We start from the raw sequence: 20,950 nt of genomic DNA on the forward strand, positions 1-20,950 counted from the left end.
AAGTAAGAAAAATATACCTAAGAATATATATACGTCTCAATGTCATATCAAAACGACGTGAAAACTAATATAAAATCGGCAAATCGGAATCGGCCGCAGTGTCATTTTAGTGATTTTGTGTTGTTCAAACCACAAAGTTGTTCAGGTTTTGGCAGTGATGTAAATGAATAATTTATTTGTATTAATAAACCGAGACTGAAGTACGAATAAAAGTTATATTGATGTTTATTTTCGTAATACAGTGTACAGAGAAATGGCGGAAAAGCAAAGAAGTATTATTATTTTATTAACAATGAATTACCTACGTGAATGACGCGTTTTTTTATACTACGTCGGTGGCAAACAAGCATACGGCCCGCCTGATGGTCAGCAGTCTCCGCCTATGTGCGCCTGCAACTCCAGGGGAGTTTCATGCGCGTTGCCGACCCTAACGCTTCGCACTCTCGTTGAGCTCTGGCAACCTTACTGACCGACAGGAACACAACACTGTGAGTAGGGTCTAGTGTTATTACCTTTTTCGTACAATTTTTTTATGTGTTTGCAACAATCAAATGAACTTTCTATCTATCAATCAAATTAAGACCTTTCAATATAAAAGGCGGACAAGCTATTCTTCAGTTTTTTATGATAATTACAATTTGTAAACTTATAATAAATAACAAATAAAATTGTGGAGACTTCGGGGTGCTGGTGTGCTGAGGGTATGTTCTTCCTCCGGGATCTGGGTCGTCACCTTCTAGAAAGAGCCTTGACCCCCGCTCCGGGTTTTTCCTGATGCAAAGGCTATCGCAACCCAACGCGGCAACGCAGCGAGCGTGATGGGCAGCTTTGCATCGGGGGCGACCCGGTTGTCAGTAGGTAGGTAGTTATTTTATACATAGTTAGTTTATATTTATATTTAAGTTCTGATACATTTCAGTTTAGTTTTTAATTCGTTTTATGTTTAAGTAGATAATAATATATTTTAGTATGTACATTTCCATGAAAAAAATTTTTTTTCATTTATTTATCAAAAGTTACTAAACACTTGTAGAGGCGAATATCCAGGGTATTCGACAGTATACGATCCCTAGGGACGTTAATGTGGAGGGGTCCGTACTGATCCCTGTTTTAGAGTTGAAAAGGGACGCTGTACGAGCGTAGACTATCCAACTTAAAGAGCATTGGTAAATCGTTTTCTTGTACAATTTCGATGATAATCGAGAATCTGTAAGCGCTGGTGGCCTAGCGGTTAGAGCATGCGACTTGCAATCCGGAGGTCGCGGGTTCAAACCCCAGCTCGTACCTATGAGTTTTTCGGAACGTATGTACGAAATATCATTTGATATTTACCAGTCGCTTTTCGGTGAAGGAAAACATGAGGAAACCGGACTTATCCTAATAAGGCCTAGTTTACCCTCTGGGCTGGAAGGTCAGATGGCAGTCGCTTTAGTAAAAACTAGTGCCTACGCCAAATCTTGGGATTAGTTGTCAAGCGGACTCTAGGCTCCCGCCGGGACAACGCGAGGAAGATGATGCTAATATTTCATGAACCGGTTAACACATAAAACTTTCGTACATCACTTAGGTACTTCAGCTGTGAAGGAGGTGGACTCAATGTTGTACACTGCTATTATACAAGCTTTTTAGGGTTCCGTAGCCAAATGGCAAAAAACGGAACCCTTATAGATTCGTCATGTCCGTCTGTCTGTCCGATTATTTTTACTTGCAATGTACCTTATGTACGGGTCAAATATTGCAAGACAAATTTGACCCACTTCCTGGTTTCCGATGAAGATGAAAATTTACATATGTACGCCGGATGACAATGCAATATTATAGTACCATCGAGCTGATCTGATGATGGAGACAGTAGGTGGCCATAGGAACTCTAACCAACGCAGCCTAATTATGTTACGCGATTTTAGTATTTAGCTCAATAAGTATTAGTTGCCTGTGGAAAGAAAAGTACAGTCAGCGATAAAAGCTTGTAACAGAAATGATATTTTTGCCAAAAACTTTTTATACCTAAAGCTTGGTTATGTTATTAAGAAGTTTTGATTACAATTTAATAGGTAATAAAGTTATAATTTAGTTGCACGCCTTACATCGTTATCTACAACAAAACATCTTAAATCATTTTAAGCGCATACTTTTTTATTACCTAATCTAATAATCTGTTGCAATGCCTACACTTAGTTTCCATACTGGAATGTTAAGCATTCAAGGCATAACAGGCATATCTATTTAGAACCATCTTTATCCTAATAACGGTTACCTTGGCTAATTCTTCTGCTGTTTCTAGTGCAATACTTTTAACAATATACTAGAGATGTATGCAACTTCTTCACGACTTTTTTCTTCTCCGAAAAACAGTAGAATTTCGTAAATAATTTTCGGAAATAGTCTTACGAGCCGATGTTTGAAACCTGGACCTCCAGTTTTAAAGCTACACGCCTTATTATTTGACTGTCAGTGTTTATTGAAGGCGTAATTTTTTTTTTATACTACGTCGGTGGCAATCAAGCATACGGCCCGCCTGATGGTAAGCAGTCTCCGTAGCCTATGTACGCTTGCAACTCCAGTTGAATTACATGCGCGTTGCCGACCCCAAACCCGCCCCCCATTATTTATTCCAGTAGTTTATGGCTTATGACAGAAATAATGAAAAACATTAGTTTTTTTTGTCAATTTTGAAGGCATTCTATTGGTGGTTGGTACCATGACAAAAGAGTTAATTATATTTTATGCTTTTCTTGAAAGCGTGAACAACATAGAGAAAAATTATGTCCAAGTGTCCATTTAAGGGTAATAAATATCTACATTTCAAATTAGATCTTAAACCAGATCAGTATTTATTTTTTCTCCATCTAACATCTAAATTATATCTTGGGTAATCGGAAAATTTGCATATTCTAAGCACCAGTTTCACAATTGCAGTACAATGCCTAAGTAGACATAGGTTAGGTGATATAAAATGGAACGTACCTAGCTACGCCCGGCTGCGCGCAGGCGCGCCCGCCCATCGGAGCACTACAGACAAATATAAACTTTAACATCTATGAAAATTTTGTGAGATCTTTTTATATACTTATTGTCATCTCGTTCATAGTTACAAGAAATGTTATTAATTTTGACATTTGAGCAATTTAACATTTAGGTCATTCTACTTTAAGTGAGAATTCGATAAGTTTTCTGAAAGAGCTGTATTTGTATGAGTTGATGTACATATATATTTTTAAATGAAATTTCAATAAAGAGAAGTACCAACTGTAATTGCATGAATTTTAAAGTAATTTAAACTGTTCTTTTTCTTATTTAATGCCTGTTAATTATAAGATGTAATATTTTGAAAATATGTGTCCCATCGAGTTTCTTGCCGGTCCATATTGGGATACCCTCCTCCAATTGAGGGGGGATTTGAATATTCTCGAAGTAGACATGTAGGCTTAGAGCCAGTGTAGCTTTATTTGACGTTCATAAGCATATTAAAATATGCCTACTTGAATAATAAACTATCTTTTTCTTATCTTTTTTGTGACCATTAATCTATTGCCGTAAAAGTATGATAAATATTGAATTCGTGTATAAAGATTGTATTCCCAGATGGTAACTGAACCAAATAATATAATTTGGTTGAAAAAAAATCTCACATTAATCAATATTAATCTCCTCTCTTCCTCCTGCCCTTATCCCACGTTATGTGGGGTCGGCACAACATGTTCTTCTCTTCCATTCTCCTCTATCTTTCGTCACCTCAGCACTCACTCCTTTCTTTCTCATATCCTCTTTCACATAATCCATCCATCGTTTTTTGGGTCTACCATCCGCTCTCCGTCCATCAACAAAATCAATATTAATGTGAGATTTTTTTAAGAAGATGGTAACGCAGAGGTAGAAGCCTTATTTTCATACAAATTGGGAGACAGTTCAAAGTAATAGTCTCAAAATTAACCTTAACATTGAACGTTGGCATCAATAACCAATCAAGGGACCCGCCAGCAATTTGTCGGCCATGCTCGACATATTGTCGATCAGATAACGGGCTTAGTCGGAGCTTACGCAGCTCTGGGGATTATTGGCTTACGTCGGTTGTCGGCGTACAATGCTTTTCAACCTTGAATATTATTGAATTACTATATTAAGTAATAAATAATAATTGAGAGCGCACTATTCGCCAACAAACTGTCTTCAATTTGGCGAAGCTTTTGTATGTATATAGTCATGAGTATTTTTTTAAATTAAGTGGCCGAACTTTACATGGTACTGGAAATTTTACATACAAAACTACTACTCGCTCTATTTTCTTCGTATAACAGTATTTAGCAATGAAAACCAGACATTTTTTTTATTTAAATAATAAATAAATAAATATTATAAGGACATTATTAGGTACACAAATTGACTAAGTCCCACAGTAAGCTCAATAAGGCTTGTGTTGAGGGTACTTAGACAATGATATATATAATATATAAATATTTATAAATACTTAAATACATAGAAAACACCCATGACTCAGGAACAAATATCCATGCACATCACACAAATAAATGCCCTTACCAGGATTTGAACCCGGGACCATCGGCTTCGTAGGCAGGGTCACTACCCACTAGGCCAAACTGGTCGTCAAAAGGTCAGTTGTGCATTTATTCAAACAAAATTTATATAGTCTGACAGTCTAAACCAAATAGCTGTACAATTTAGAGACAACTTATACGCTACGGTACACAACACTTAACAACAACAGTTTTATAAAATACCTCTACCATCCATCACCTCACAATACTTCAGACAGATCTACAGACACATGCCTATCGACATAGATATATTTTAGGGCCTGTTTAAACATTGATTAGTGTTAATTGTGAGTTCATGCATTTGATAAATTATGCAAATATAGTAAATGTATGAATCGGCCCTGGGGGGCTATCGCGAAAACCGAAATTCGCAAATTGCGGGGAAAGTTCTCTTTTACTTTCACTGAGACGTAATGACTGAGAAAAATGTCTGCAAATGACGAACTTCGATTTTCGTGGTTATAGCCCTGAAGACATTGCTAGCATAAGAGCTGTAGGGCTAAGATGGTCGGCTCTTTATCATTTGTCACCATACCTGTCACGTTCTAACAAGTATGTAAGCGCGAAAGTGATGGGCATAGTGACAAGTGATAAAAATAGAACCATGATACCGCCGCTGGGGTAGTTAGACTACCACATAATAAATAATAGTACTACTGTACTGAATGGAGACTTCCTACAAAACTGAAGTTTGACAGAGATTCAGGGACGAATCATGTTGTGCCTTTCTGCATGGCACTATCCCTTTCGGCTTTTTAGGGTTGTTAATTTTCAAGTCGTTATCTTATCTGTGGTTGTCCACGCAAAGGATCGTCACGTTTTGCCAACCCTATAGCAACGCTGAGCCGAACGGAGCCGAGAACGCCCGAAAGACCTAGTTTCCCCACTGGCGCTACCTTGTTTACACGTAAAATAGACACAATGGCGATCGATTTGCGGAAAATGCCTAGAAAAACTAACTAAGGCAAGCATACTTGACGACCGGTCTGGCCTCGTGGGTAGTGACCCTGCCTATGAAGCCGATGGTCCCGGGATCAAATCCTGGTAAGGGCATTTATTCGTGTGATGAGCATGGATATTTGTTCCTGAGTCATGGGTGTTTTCTATGTATTTAAGTATTTATAAATATTTATATATTATATATGTCGTTGTCTAAGTACCCTCAACACAAGCCTTATTGAGCTTATTGTGGGACTTAGTCAATTTGTGTTGTAATGTCCTATAATGTTTATTTTATTGTTATTTATTCTTGAAAAAAATCTAAATATGTAAAGTCGAACACGAACTCTGTAATGCGGTATTTTAGATGCTTATGCTATGCAGTATGCCAAAATTATTTGTTTCAATGAATAAAATACACTTTATGACTTCACTTTGAACACGGTTAACAAACCGGATGTATTGCAGACTGCAGCAAATTGATATTGCTCCACAAACATCATTTGTCTAACTGTAAAATGTTAAATAGTTACAATAAAACACATTGTTGTCAGTCTTACCACGAAAGTCCCAGAACAGAATGCCTTCAGAGTATTAAGGACCTATTTCATGAACTTTCCTTGTTGGTAACTTTTAAAATAAATAAATAATAAATATATATTATAGGACATTATTACATAAATTGACTATGTCCCACAGTAAGCTCAATAAGGCTTGTGTTGAGAGTACTGAGACAACGATATATTTAATATATAAATACTTAAATACATAGAAAACACCCATGACTCAGGAACAAATATCCATGCTCACCACACGAATAAATGACCATCGGCTTCATGGCAGGGTCACTACCGACTAGGCCAGACCGGTCATCAAATATATATGATAAATCTTTAAGTATTATTATACAATAAAAAACAAAAATATTGATCGACAAAATAATAATCATCGAATTTGCTCACACAATTTCAGAAATTAGTTCAGAAATGAGCCTTAGGGAGAACAACCAAACATGAGAAAACAATTTTGTACAAGCTAATACGCTTAGCTTCATATATGCTTAGTCAATCAAAAATATAAAATTCAAGTGAAAAAAATACAAAAAGTAATATCTGCATACACGACTGGGGTTCGAACCCGGATCGTCGCTATTTTAAAGCGGCTGTTTCCCAACTGCGCCACTGTAGAATACGACAGTAAGAAAGAAGAAAGAAGAAGTAAGTAGTAGATGTGTGTGTAAGACGGTAAAATTAGGCTAGTTATTCTCGAGAATTTAAATAAAAAAAGGGTCGTGAAGGGTTTTCCTGACGAAATAAATTAATAGTTAAAAAAATAAGATAACTGAAAAACTTCCAAGTCAATATATAATAGGTTTGTTATAACCTTGAAACCTGATCGTGTTCAAAGTCCATTTCGTGACCTTTCTCACAAGTGCAAACACGACTATGATACGATATTCCATCATGGAATGCCAGGGCCTATCTTCCGGCTTCATCATCAGAACTTGAACGCTAATCGCGGTCAAAGTTCATTACAAGACTTCTAACAAATCCAAACACAGCTATGATACGATGTTCCAGCATGAAGTTCCAGTTTATATCTTCCGGCTCCATCATCAGATCAGTTCGACAGTACCATATTATTGTATTGTCATCAGAACTACATACAGCTGCCAATTTTTATGACCCTACGATCCTTGGAAGATGGTTAAATTAGTTATCTTAGATTCCATTACATAGTTACATACAGCATACAGTACACATAAGCGTGTTAAAAAATCATACCGCCAACCGTCCGATAAGGAACTTCGTTCGAAAAATTCGGCCAGGATCCTTATCACACAGATGTTAAATCATAATCGTTAGTGTACATAGGCTAGCTACATACAGGCCTTAGGCCTCACAACTCTGCATCTTCACGAAACATGAAGTGTAACTACCCTGCCTGTAATATGTTCTTGCAATAAGCCACAAGAATATCATTTCTAGATCACATAAAACGAAATCAAATCCAAACTAACACATAAATGAAAGTAGTTCACCTCCTGTCCGTATAATTGCCTGTTTTTCTGGTCATACACTACCACAATATACATAGAAATATGGTTTATAACACTTAGCAATAAGGCTTGTTTTTAGTTGGGGGAAAAATCGACGCGGGCGCAGAAAGCGTGTCCATTATACACTTCCGCTCATGTAGAGTGTATTGTACGTCCGTATGAACTACGATTGTTTCATTATTATTATGTATCCAAATTGTGAGTGCCCTTTAAGATGCGACTTGTTATATATATAAAGAGAGGTATGGGCATTGTGAATGTCATCTCGCTTTGTGTGGTAGGGCACTGCACAGCGGATGTCATTCCTGATCTAGAGCAGAGCCCAACTGGGGAAATACCTCCACCTTACAGAAAACCGCAGCCAAGTAACACTAGACCCTACTCATAGTGTTGTGTTCCTGCCGGTGACTAAGGTTGCCAGAGCTCAACGAGGGAAAAGGGGAGTCAGGGTCGGCAACGCGCATGTAACTCCTTTGGAGGCTACGGAGACTGCTTACCATCAGGCGGGCCGTATGCTTGTTTGCCACCGACGTAGTATAAAAAAAAATATTTCCCCATTTCAGTGTTCCGTACAAAACTTTGTTCACGGAACACTTATGGAATCACTTTGGGTTTGCACATCGGTTATATGCGATTTTCTCAGAGACCGTTTGACGGAGAGAGCTAAAATTTGGAACAGCTATAGTAATTACCGCCACTAATATTGTAAATAAGTCAAAACTGCTTATTTTTATAGGTAGTTACTAAAGAAATTCGTCATATTATTATTTATTATTTTTTATCATTATTTATTTATTTTCAAACACCGGCTCACAGCAGAGGCCAAACGCCAGGACATGGAAAAAACATGTCAAAACATATATACAAAATCATATTCATTACAAATAACCAAGTGAATAGAAAGAAAAAAAAACAATTCATAATAATTCAAGATAAAAATGACAACATTTTATAACATTAACATTTTTTATTTGGCATATCTATATGGAAGCTTTATCTCTATTTGATACAAAAAAGCAAACAGTTTTGGTGTATGCCTGCCTATGAAACCGATGGTCCCGGGTTCAAATCCTGGTAAGGGCATTTATTCGTGTGATGAGCATGGATATTTGTTCCTGAGTCATGGGTGTTTTCTATGTATTTAAGTATTTATAAAATATTTATATATTATATATATTTTTGTATAAGTACCCTCAACACAAGCCTTATTGAGCTTACTGTGGGACTTAGTCAATTTGTGTAATAATGTCCTATAATATTTATTTATTTTATTTACGAGTATTAATGACGGACTGCAACATGGACAATTAACTAATTAACTTTTATTAACGAGGTATGACGGATCAGTTGCAATTTGCAAAGGGGCTCACTGATTACCAGTTCGCCGTACAAAATAGGCCTATCAGTTGCCCGCGATTGTCAGCTTTTGCGAACTGACAGGCTGATATCGTCCGGCGAACTGGTAATCAGTGGGCCCCTCTATATAAAATAGGAGAGATCCTGTAGATTACTAAATTATTTACCCCTACATAGAACAGATTTTCTAAGTGAAAACTTCTTTAGTGGCGCTGTGCACTTTTTGTGATGGGGAAAAAAAATTAAACTCGCGACAGGTCACGTGACCGACAGATTCGTCAGATTGAAAATTCGTAAGACGGACACGTGACCTGATCGAAAAACTGTTACAATGTCATTGAAGCCAGTAGTTAATGAATATTGTATTTCATCACATAAATGATAGAACTTTTATACAGATAATGAAAGCAATTTGTGCAAAATTATTCCCTAACCATTCCAAAATATCAAAAATGCACAACGTTAATATTCAAGTTTTCACTTCTGCCGGCACTCCCGGCATGCAAGCCGTTGTTTTTTTTTTTATATCTACGACCAAATTTTAACAAATTCCAATGATATTGACAATTCATTTGGCGCAACCGGCCCTAAGTGTTTTCATTTCAAATTGAGATAATATATTTAAAACAGCAATAACGACTAACACAACAAAAGTTAGGTCCGGAATAATATATGCATTCAATTCTGTTAACATCCTGGACACAACAACAGATATTTGGTTTAATAGATTACGTATACGTTCGCTAGGTTAGTGCTAAATTTATGCATAGTAGGTAACCTATCTGCCTGCTAATTGTGTCTCCAAGCAAAAACAAAAGTAAACCAGGATAAAACTGTTCTATAAATAACAGTATAATGAAGACAGCGGGAACAGGCAACACTCAAACAACGATCGGGAATAAATTGAATGCCCATTCAGTCCCAGCGGGGTAGGGATGGGCATTGACTTGGATGTATTTTCAATTTATCTACCTTTTCAACAATACTGGATAAATAGATAAACAATTAAACACCTCGGATTTTTTATTGTTTCTGGACTTTTTTAATATTTGACTTTTGGTGGGAACGGCTAGGTTAAGGTTTTTTGGAGATCAAAGTAATTTATATGATATGATTTATTTATCTCACAATATATTAAACATTTATTAGTACAATAATATAACCTTATAAACAATTAATAATGTAAACTAAAACTAAAATATGACTAAATTAAATCTAAAATAAAGCTAAAATAAATCTAAAAATGGCTCCTGCGGCATAGTACCGAAGACGCTGGCAGCATTTCCTCGCTGGATCGTTAGGCTGATGCGTTGAGCGAGGAAGCTGCCAGCTCTTTGATCTCCTGTGGCGTCTCTGAGGCTCTTAGACAGATCTTTGCAGAGACTCAGAGCGCCAGGGCCCCATGGACCAAGGGTCTCGACACCGAATGGAAAAGTAATTTATTAATTTTTATGTTCAGTATTATTTTACTTGTGTTTCCACAATAGTAGATTGTTAACCAAGGGATGAAAGGCACTCATTCCTGTTGAGGTAGTTTGCCGCTCGAACGCAATGAGCCTTTCACCAGAGTTCAATACTCTAATTTTCATTTCGAATCCGAGGAAAGTGTTAAAAAAACTTCTTCTTTCTCCTGGCAATGTTCCCATATCACTTGGGGTCAGCCCTCCTCGTACGTTTTCGCCACAACAATCTATTTTGTGTTGTCACTGCATCTACATTATTAGCGTAAGGTCTTTTTCGATTTTTTTTTTTACTAAAGCCTGACAACAGTTTATTTGACCCACGCCATTTTGCGGATTTTCAATGGTACTAATTTCTTTTACTGGCAACAAGTACTCTTTGACAACGAACGTTGGATGCCATCCAATGTCACTGATGTAAACAAACAGAAAATATCTACGAATATATTCAAATATAAACGGTTTTATTACAAAAATGCCAATAAAAATTTCCAAAGATGCGAAAAATTTTTTAGTGAATGCAATCAAATACTTACAGCTTAAAAAAGACTATCTCAGGGTTAAATAAACTGTTGTCAGGCTTTAAATATAAACTAGGCAATACCGGTCGTCAATTGAATTATTTTACTTTATTTAATTTTGCTCTGTTACTGGCATTTAATACATTCTTTGAAAACAAAACAGCGATTACAGTTAACTTCCTATCGACGCTCCCACCCCTACCGGTCAGTTTTCAATTTAAATCAAACAATAGCCAGTTCTACTGACCCTCGCTTCCATTCATATCATTCGGTCAGTTATATTCAAATTATCATTCGATCTGTTCTGAGCGATTATGCTTCATTTGTGGGGTGTTTTGAATGTGTTGATCGTATGGATTTTACATAATATTGAAGAATTAGTATTAAAGCGCAAAACTAAAGCTAAAAAGCCGTAGCCAAGATGACAGTCTTATATCGACAAACGCCGTTGAAAAAGTTAAAATTTTAAGACAAATGCATCGAAAAGTGCCGTGATCATTTACTTACATTATTTAAGATTCATTTGGTGTTTTATTTTCTATAAATTGAGTAAAAAAACTAGATAAGTGTGAGTCGGACTCGCTCGCCGAGAGTTCCGCACATTTTCTTTTTACAAATTAATAGCTATGAGATTTTTCCGTGTACTAGTGTAAGACGATATTACTTCCCAAATTGCATAGTTCTAGGTCAACGGGAAGTGTCCTATAATATTTATACGGCATAAATGGCCGTATCTTTTTTTAAAGTAAACTTAGAACATTTTCACAGCTTCAAGGGACCGTAGATCTGAGTATAAGGTTTTAATTTCAACTCTATACCTCGACGCGTTTTTGAGACAAAGGGTTTTGACAGACAGACAGACGGATGGACAGACGGACGGACAACTAAGGGATTTTATAAAGATTTCGTTTTTTCCTTTAGAGGTACGGAACCCTAAAAATGCCAATTTCTTGTCATTTTGAGTTAAAGTTCTTGTAGTTTATGACAACGGTCCTTCAAAATATACTCGTTTAAGTCTTTATCAATGTCTCACATATGTTTCATGTTTTTTCATGTTTATCCAATATAAAATCAAAGATTTGCCATTTTATAAATTTAATTACACAACAGTGATGCTTTTAATATAAAATTTCGACCGGATGCAAGTGTTTCGTAACAATAATTTTTCTTTAATATCTGCGTAGTACCAATAAAAGAAAGTTTAACGTTAAAAAGCGAGCATTTAGTGGGAAAGGCTTTTCCGGTGTCGTAACTTACTTTCATAACCGGTTGTATATTTTGTATTTTTGAAGTGAAAACTTCTTTAGCGGCGCTGTGCACTTTTTGTGATGGGGAAAAAATGTTAAACTCGCGACAGGTCACGTGACCGAGAGATTCGTCAGATTGAAAATTCGCAAGACGGACACGTGACCTGATCGAAAAACTCCATGATGGTTCTAGTAATGATGACGGTGTAAGAGTCGTTGAAATTATGGATGGAAGTTGATTTTTCTGAGAGATAAACTTTTTAATGTTAAATAAATGTAATAGTTCTGAAGTGTTCAATTTTTAATGTAATATAAATTGTCATGTTTGTGTACGATAAATGAATATTGTATTTTATCACATAAATGATAGTACTTTTATACTGATAATTAAAGCAATTCGTGCAAAAATTATTCCCTAACCATTCCAAAATATCAAAAATGCACATCGTTAATATTCAAGTTTTAACTTCTGCCGGCACTCCCGGAGTGCAACCCGTTGTTTATTTCCTAATATTTTATTGAAAGACTGGTGCGATGGGTTATTAGTAATCTAATAAGAAAGGGCTAATCTTCAGTATGTTTAGTAGTGTGTACCTATTCTTGGAAAGTCAAGAAAAAAAAATCTTCTCTTTTGAAAACCGTACACAATGACTTCAGACAAGTGTCTGAAATAATTTTGATGCAGTCGATTAATTAATCGGTATATAATATATGCAATTTGGTTAAGTTTACGATGAACTATACTATAATTGTTTTATGGGAATATAATTCATGTTGTTGCTTGTTATATTCATATTTTTTAATACTTACTACTTACTTACTGCTGTGGCGCAGCAACCGCCATGCTTCTCTGGCCAAAACCGTTTCTGTCCAGTCGACGGCGGCAAGTTCGCTAAGGCCTTTTTGCACTTCGTCTCTCCAGCGGTACCTAGGGCGCCTTGGGGGTCTAGGTAGGGGGCTTAGGGACCGTCTGGACGCCCTAGGTACCGCTGGAGATACTTTTGAATACAAAAATATTTCTGCTATTCATTTTTACCAGTAGTTAATGAAGGAGAAATTAGGTTGAGGGTAAAAAGGCGTTTAAAAGTCTTTTAAACGCCTTTTTACCCTCAACCTAATTTCTCCTTCATTAACTACTGTTTAAAGCGGCCTACAAATCTCATCAGTTACGTGAACAAAACATCATAACTCCCCTTAAAATATCATACAACTATACACCTTATGTTTATACGATAAGGTTTACAATTGGTTGTGTTTCATATGTAGTTACGTTTTCGGGTAGAGGTTAAGGCTGCGGTCAGACAGCACTTAGCTCGCGCTTTAACCGACCGCAGGAGCTCAAGCCTTAATGAGAAGAAATTTATCGAGTAATGAGCATTGTTGGACTATTTTATTACAGTTTAAGTACCAAAATATAATAACATAGCTTTGTATACAAGGTGCCCGTGAGCAAACGGAAAAAAAACACGTATTCCTGAGGTCTTACAAAAATTTAAGTCATTCCGCCAAAAAATTATGTTTTTTACTTTTTGTATGTTTTATACATAATAAGTACATGTTCTCGGAAAATTTATGGATTAATATGAATTGGTATTTTTTTTTTGTAACAACTAGTTTTTTCAAATTGTTTCTTGTCACTTTGATATCTGTCAGTAAGGTCGTCTAGACTAGGTCCCATTGGGGCGACATCGCCATAAAAAAGGCACTAAAACACACTATATATATTTTTTTTTTTAATTGGTATTAACACTGAAATTAGGCGAATTAAAAAAGTTCATATGACATTTTCGTCTCCAAACACGGTCCGGAATATACTGTTATATCTAAGTAGTAAAAAATTAAGAATGATCAAAATGGGCTCAAGAATTTTAAGTTTCCATTTGTTATTGAGAGACTGGCCAAGATTATTGAGAGACTGGCCAAGATTATTGAGAGACTGGCCAAGATTAGCACCAAACCTTGACAAGTGGGAAAAGAGGGGGGAGCCCTTTGCCTAGCTGTGGGACATAGTAGGCCCTTAAAAAAATGAGATTGAACTGTCAATGCTATTGTAAGCGTTGAACTGATGAACTTAGATAGTAACTTTTGACCCTTTCACACATACAAACAAATCAGCGTAATTCCCTCAAAGAAAAACAGGAACATTAGTAAGTAAGTAAATATTCTTTATTGTGCACCATACAGTTAAAAATAGACAGGAAATGAAAAAAACACGTAAAAGTTAGGTAACAACAGGCGGTCTTATCGCTAAGAAGCGATCTCTTCCAGACAACCTTTGCGTAGCAGGAAAGGGATGGGATTGGGTGGGATTAGGTTAGGTTACTATTAGCTTAAGAAATATTTTCCTATGCTTTCCGATTCATATGATTTCATTCATCGAATTCTCGTAATGTTGAAGAAATCTGCCAGTATAATTATAAAAACAAAATTAAAATTTTTGAAAAAACCCACGACGGTTAAAACGTAGTTGAAAAAGGATGCACAAATAACTGTCTACTGCAGCGCCCTCTGGTGAGTTGTCACCGTAACACCTATCTAAGAACGTGCACCAATCAAACTCGAACCCATCACTGAAAACCGCATCAAAATCGGACTAGTAGTTTTTAAGAAAAATGGCAACATTGGTTTGCACAAACATCCTCTCACCCCAAACGCATATAATAATATACTACACACCTCAATAAAAACCCTATCGCTATCACCATCTTCATATTTACTTATGCAAAAAGCAGTTATTAAACACATGCCGCATAGTCAGAAAGTATCTTCAGAATGATTTGCAACTTCCTAATATAAGTAACCAACTTTCTTCAGTTACCTTACCGACACCAGGACCAAGCTACAACGTTTTCAATTCTTTATTGTGCACAATGAAAACATGATTAAATACAGGAATACCGTCTCCGTTCCGTCGTGGGTAACAAAATAATCACTTTTGTGAAAGTATTTTCAATTTGTGATAGGGTAATACGAACATAGTTTATTTTGCTCGGGGCAAGACTAACATTTTATGAGGCTTCCCTACTGTACAAGTTTTTGTCTCCCTACAAGCTGGGGTGGTTAGAGTAGCGCTACCTCGTTTTACGCAAAATAGGCACAATGGTTGTCGATTTGCGGAAAGTGCCCAGAACCAACGAAATAACTAGTATTATTCATGTCCCGGTGATAGTGTTACACTACCGTACCTTATCTCTTTGTTATTATGTATCTATTTTTTATATTTTTTCTACAAAAAACTCCTTCAAAACCCAGTACCGCACCAATTGTTTTACACACAATAGAACCCCGGTAAGCACAGTTTTTCTCAATTCTCTCTCATCCTAGCCTACTTCCAACCAGTTTAACTTAGAAAAGCACAAACTGTATGCAATTTACGTGTGCTTATTACGTTTTGCTTCTGAGCAGTTCACGCATGCGCGCAGACCGAGACGGCGCGTGCGCACTTATGTCATTTACCTTTACCATACGAGCCTCACTTTATTCACGACCCATTTTACTATTGTTTTAAAATCAAGCAAAAACTAACCCTATCTCATCGTAGAAAGGGTTGTTAAAATGCATTGTTTTATTTTGGTTTTCAAAATAGATAAACCAATAAGCTATTGCCTCCATGCCATATTGAATTCTTAACCAACGCCATAAGATTTTATTTTGGTTGTCGCATTTTTAACAATTGCGATGACTATCTCCAGTGATTATAATAATTTCTTTGTATTAGGCATCTGTTTTGTTTTGGAGATGATACAGATTTGCGTTTTTTTATGTGACATTAAATTATAATTATTTGCTGCATCAATATTGTAGTAGGTATAGTATACAGGTAGTATCTTTGACACACAATCATGTGACACCCTTAGTTCCCTACTGATGTCGCAAGGCCGTACGCCGCTGTGGGCTCTATGGTAGTTTTCTCATTTATAACAATATTTAACTCACCTAGGTAGTATCTTCGACACACAAACATGCGCCACCCTCAGTTGTCTACTGATGTCGCAAGGCTGCACGCCGCTGTGGGCTCTAAGCTAGTTCTCTCATTTATAATATAATATCTAATTCACCTAGATAGTATCTTCGACACATAACCATGCGACACCCTTAGTTGCCTACTGATGTCACAGGGCCGTACGCCGCTGTGGGCTCTAAGCTAGTTCTCTCATTTATAACACATATCTCACTCACCTAGATAGTATCTTCGCCACACATCCATGCGATACCCTTAGTTGCCTACTGATGTCGCAAAGCCGTACGCCGCTGTGGGCTCTAAGCTAGTTCTCTCATTTATAACACAATATCTAACTCACCTAGATAGTATCTTCGACACATAACCATGCGATACCCTTAGTTGCCTACTGATGTCGCAAAGCCGTACGCCGCTGTGGGCTCTAAGCTAGTTCTCTCATTTATAACACAATATCTAACTCACCTAGATAGTATCTTCGACACACAACCATGCGACACCCTCAGTTGCCTACTGATGTCGCAGGGCCGTACGCCGCTGTGGGCTAGCTCGACTATCCTTTGTCGGACGACGTCTGGCAGTGGTCGGCCGTTGACGAATACGCCGCCTAGTTGATTTACTCCGCCGTGACCTGCGAATGAAAAAAATTAAATTAATAAAAGCTTAATTAAATTTGAACCTGAAATGTGATCTATTTGGTATTTAGACCATCTTTTTTTCGTAATTTGTATGGTGGTGGCTCTGTACTGGCCACTCTCAACTTCCTAGTTCCTACCAATTTATGTCTGAACATTTTGGGAAATTGACGTTGAATTAGTAAAATTCATTAGTATTTATTTATTTGACGACCTGTTTGGTCTAGAGGGCAGTGACCCTGTCTATGAAGCCAATGGTCCTGGATTCAAATCCTAGTAAGGGCATCTATTTTTGTGATGAGCATATGGGTGAGATATGGGTGTTTTCTATGTATTTATATATTATATTATAAAGTTGTCTAAGTAGTACCTACAACACAAGCCTTGTTGAGCTCACTTTGGGACTTAGTCAATTTGAATAATTATGTCCGATAATATGTATTTATTTGTTTATTTATTAGTATTACACATTAAGTAGTTTTATTTGCTCGAATTATTTTTTTATTTAAGTTTGATTATGTAAAGTATGGCATATGGATTATGTAAATATAATCATTTGGGAAGATTTATGCGTATATGCGTTTTAAAACATAAATTTGTCCGATTATTAGAAAGACAATATATCAAAACGTTCAAGTCTAGTCAAGTCGAAATATAAAAATGACTATTATGAAAGTATAAAAATGTCTACAATCATAGTATTGTATCATCTATCAATCATGTTTGTATACATCGTCATATTTTATTTTAGTCTATTGTCGCAACATATTTATATTTCGTTTAATATACACGTGGACATTTTTATACTTTGTCAAAATTATACAGGGACGAAATTATTCCAGTGGACATTTGTACATATACATCGCCATATTTCATTATAGTCCATACACGCATAAATCTTTGGGAAGGGTACCTACTTATGCGATATGTTGGTAAGAAATCAAATGAAAAGGATTGATTAAATGTATGGGAATTGATAAGATAAGTATGGTTGGCCTTCACATTGGGGTTCATTAGTGTTTACTGCGTGTTCGTACATTTGCTACTAGTGTTAAATAACAAATGTATGAACTTGCAATAAACACAATGTAAAAAGCCCCGATGTGAAGGCAACCAAATATGCAGCAAAATATGAATCTAACTGTATTATTTACCGTCATTCCGTCATTCCAATCACTAGACTATAATTAATAATGACATTACTCAAAAGTAATTCCATTACTACCTATAGTAGTACCTGGTCCGTATCACACATCTCATTTATCAATATTATCATCTATCTAAAAATGAAAACAGAGGCATCGATTGGCGGGCGGGGCCGGATCGATGCGGCCGTCACGCCCTGCGCGCGGCGTGTCTTGGAACGCTGCCGGATTTGAGGGTATCGTGCTAGGGTGAATCGAAATATAGCCTTCGTAGTGGATTTGATATTATAATTATGTTTGGTCGCAGTATGCAGTTAATCTGTAGTAGTTAGTCTGTTAATGGAGATACATACCTACATATATTATACAACAAGTAATCATATGGTAGGCGTATGGGTTTTGTTAGGAATACCAATAGCCTTGTTCCTTTGTTATTTATTTTTAAAAGTGTTTAAGAAATATAATTTCTGCTTAACCCTTTACCAGGCTAAGGGAGATATATTTCCCACATACGGCACTTCAAACTTTTGTTCTATTTTCGATGAGTAAGACTGACATTCGATTTTCATTTTTGAACTGTCAACATAAAGGGTTAAAACGCAGATATTTCAACTCTTGATGATCCTTTCCTATTTTATAATTGTCAAAAAAAAAACAACAAGAAACAGAGATATTCCTCTGTTTAATATTTTATTTAATGTTTGAAGGAAATACATTCTCTCAGCTTAAAAGACATTTGACTCTTCACAATCCAAAGACGCTCTAAAATAACCCGTTAACTGTCTGTCACAATTTAACTTTATCCGGATTCAAGATAATTACCCGGTTAAAGTAGCGGCCGTGAACCGGGCGCAGCAGACCGCAGCGTGACCGGTCGATAGGATGACCGATGCCAAGCGGGGTGAGATGAACCATTGAAGCACATGTCTAAACGTGACGTCCATCAACTGCAGCTGTATTACTGTCGTGACAATACTGCTATGGCCTTGAAGCGAAAGCTGTATCTGTCAATTTCCTTGGTAAAATGTGTAACGTATTAATTGCCTGGATATAAGTAACTAGTGTCTGCCTTGACTTCGTCTGCGTCAGATGATAATGATGATTGTTAAAAACTATCCTATGACCATCCCCGGCCCTTAAACTATCTCCATGCCAATTTCAACTTAATCGGTTCAGCGGTTTAAGCATGAAGAAGTAACAGACAGAGCTACAGTACCAGCCAAAAATATATCACCACGTTTTTACGACAAACCTTTTTAGGGTCCCGTGTTGACTACGGAACCCTAAAAAGGTTGCCACGGAAAATAGCCACGGAGTGGGTGCCGCAAGATGGGCGAGGAGCTGGCAGGCCCAGGTGGAGATGGCAGGATGAGCTAGACGCATATCTCAACGGCTGGCCGGAGATTGCTCAAAACCGAGACGGATGGAGATCGAGGGGAGAGGCCTGTGCCCAGCAGTGGGACAACATATAGGCTAGTAACAATAATAATAACCATGTGGGATGTTGATTTGACGATCATTGTCTCGAAGTCGTTTCAGCGAACGGTCTCGATCAACACCTTGAGAGACTCTCGCTCAATGGTTGTATCAAGGGTCAGATGCAAATGGCGGTGATTTTTGACACAGCGTGGATAGTCCGGCGGTTCCTCTCTCTGCGGCCCTGACCACTGTCAGCTTTTGCCTTGTCTCACTGCCAGCGGCACCCTAGGTTAGGTTATTTTATTATTATAATATATTTTTTGTATTGTATTTGTACGTGTTGTTGTATTTTACTTTTATATTCATTCAGTACTTGCGCTACAAGGAGGTCGTAAAACGCCACCTGTCGGTCACCGGCATATCATGCGAGTCGTAGGAGGAGCTTGCATCTCGGAGATCGGACTAGCGAACTGCTGTCAACACAGGTCTTGGTAACTTCGAGCACACCCGACAAGAAGATCTTGACGCTAAACGCCAGCTCCGAAAAACTCGGCCCAAGCCCTCCTACCATTACATTACACATACAACGCATCTGGGCAACTCTACTGTGTTTCGTGTTGCCAGACTTTCAAAATAAAATTTGGATTCGCAAGCCACATGCACGTAATAGTTAAGACCCTTTTTATTTGTCAGAATGTGGCCGTCGACGGATACGTCTGGGAGGACATTACAAACAACCTAATTTATGAAGAAAAATGAATAAAGAGAGTAATATCATCACAAGTAGGGATTGTCGCCGGATAAAACAGTGTAGCGGCCGTGAACCGGGCGCAGCGGAGCACAGCGCGTCCGGTCGATATGACCGATGGCTGAGAGTAAGTTGAAGATCATTTTGAATATTGTCTTTAGCGTTGGTATGAACTCAGGTCTTTTGTGTGTAGAACTCGAATCGTTTTTACAAAACAGCGCTTAAGCCGAATCCTTTTAGTATTTTTTAAGCGCAATTCAAATGCGAATACTCCATCATAAATTTTACAGATTAGTTTCGAACTATCTGACCCGGTGAACTTCGTATCACCTATCGTATACATATTATATTTGTCAGCTAGGACCAGTTTATATGGGCAAATAATATCGTTGTTTTTACGATTTTCCTCGCTATTTTTCCATATTTTCTCAACGTTTAAGCTTCCCTGGAATTCCACAAATATTTCAATACTAAAATTTAGTACCTAGTAGTAGCTAATAGCACCGCCCACAATCTTTCTGCTTTAACTTAAGGTTGACTGGTAGAATGCCTTTGGCATTAAGTCCGCCTTTTGTTGTAATAAAGTTAAAAAAAATTAGCCAAATCGGTCGTCTTTCGAAAGTTATGCGATCACATACATTTTGGCGATTCATTTATATAGATTCTAGTTTTTAGTTACCTTATTTTAGTATTTTGTTTTTGTGCAAAACTATGTTGTATATGTGATTCGATTAATAAAATTAAAGAATATATGGGGTATTGTATGACTTGTGTATCTATTTTTTGATTGAAAAGTATATTGACATGAAAAGGGCTCGAGTGTTATGCGAGAACAAACAAAAGATCTTATGATTGCGCTCCCCCAAGCTTCCCTTAATAATTTTACCTGCCTGAAGTACTTCTAAAA

General features: G+C 37.0%; 1 protein-coding gene across 3 annotated transcripts in view; it reads right to left on the reverse strand.

Annotated features, from left to right (window-relative positions):
* The window catches only part of LOC133530813 (paired box protein Pax-2-A), a 155,837-nt gene that overhangs the window by 43,619 nt on the left and 91,268 nt on the right, over positions 1-20,950 (reverse strand). For all 3 annotated transcript variants that reach the window (XM_061868885.1, XM_061868884.1, XM_061868886.1), the window contains exon 4: positions 16,562-16,727. In XM_061868885.1, coding sequence (XP_061724869.1) covers positions 16,562-16,727 — 166 coding nt within the window. The remainder of the gene's footprint in view (positions 1-16,561; positions 16,728-20,950) is intronic.

The sequence above is a fragment of the Cydia pomonella genome, chromosome 23 (genome assembly GCF_033807575.1).
Source record: "Cydia pomonella isolate Wapato2018A chromosome 23, ilCydPomo1, whole genome shotgun sequence".
In the NCBI taxonomy this organism is placed as follows: Eukaryota; Metazoa; Arthropoda; class Insecta; order Lepidoptera; family Tortricidae; genus Cydia; species Cydia pomonella.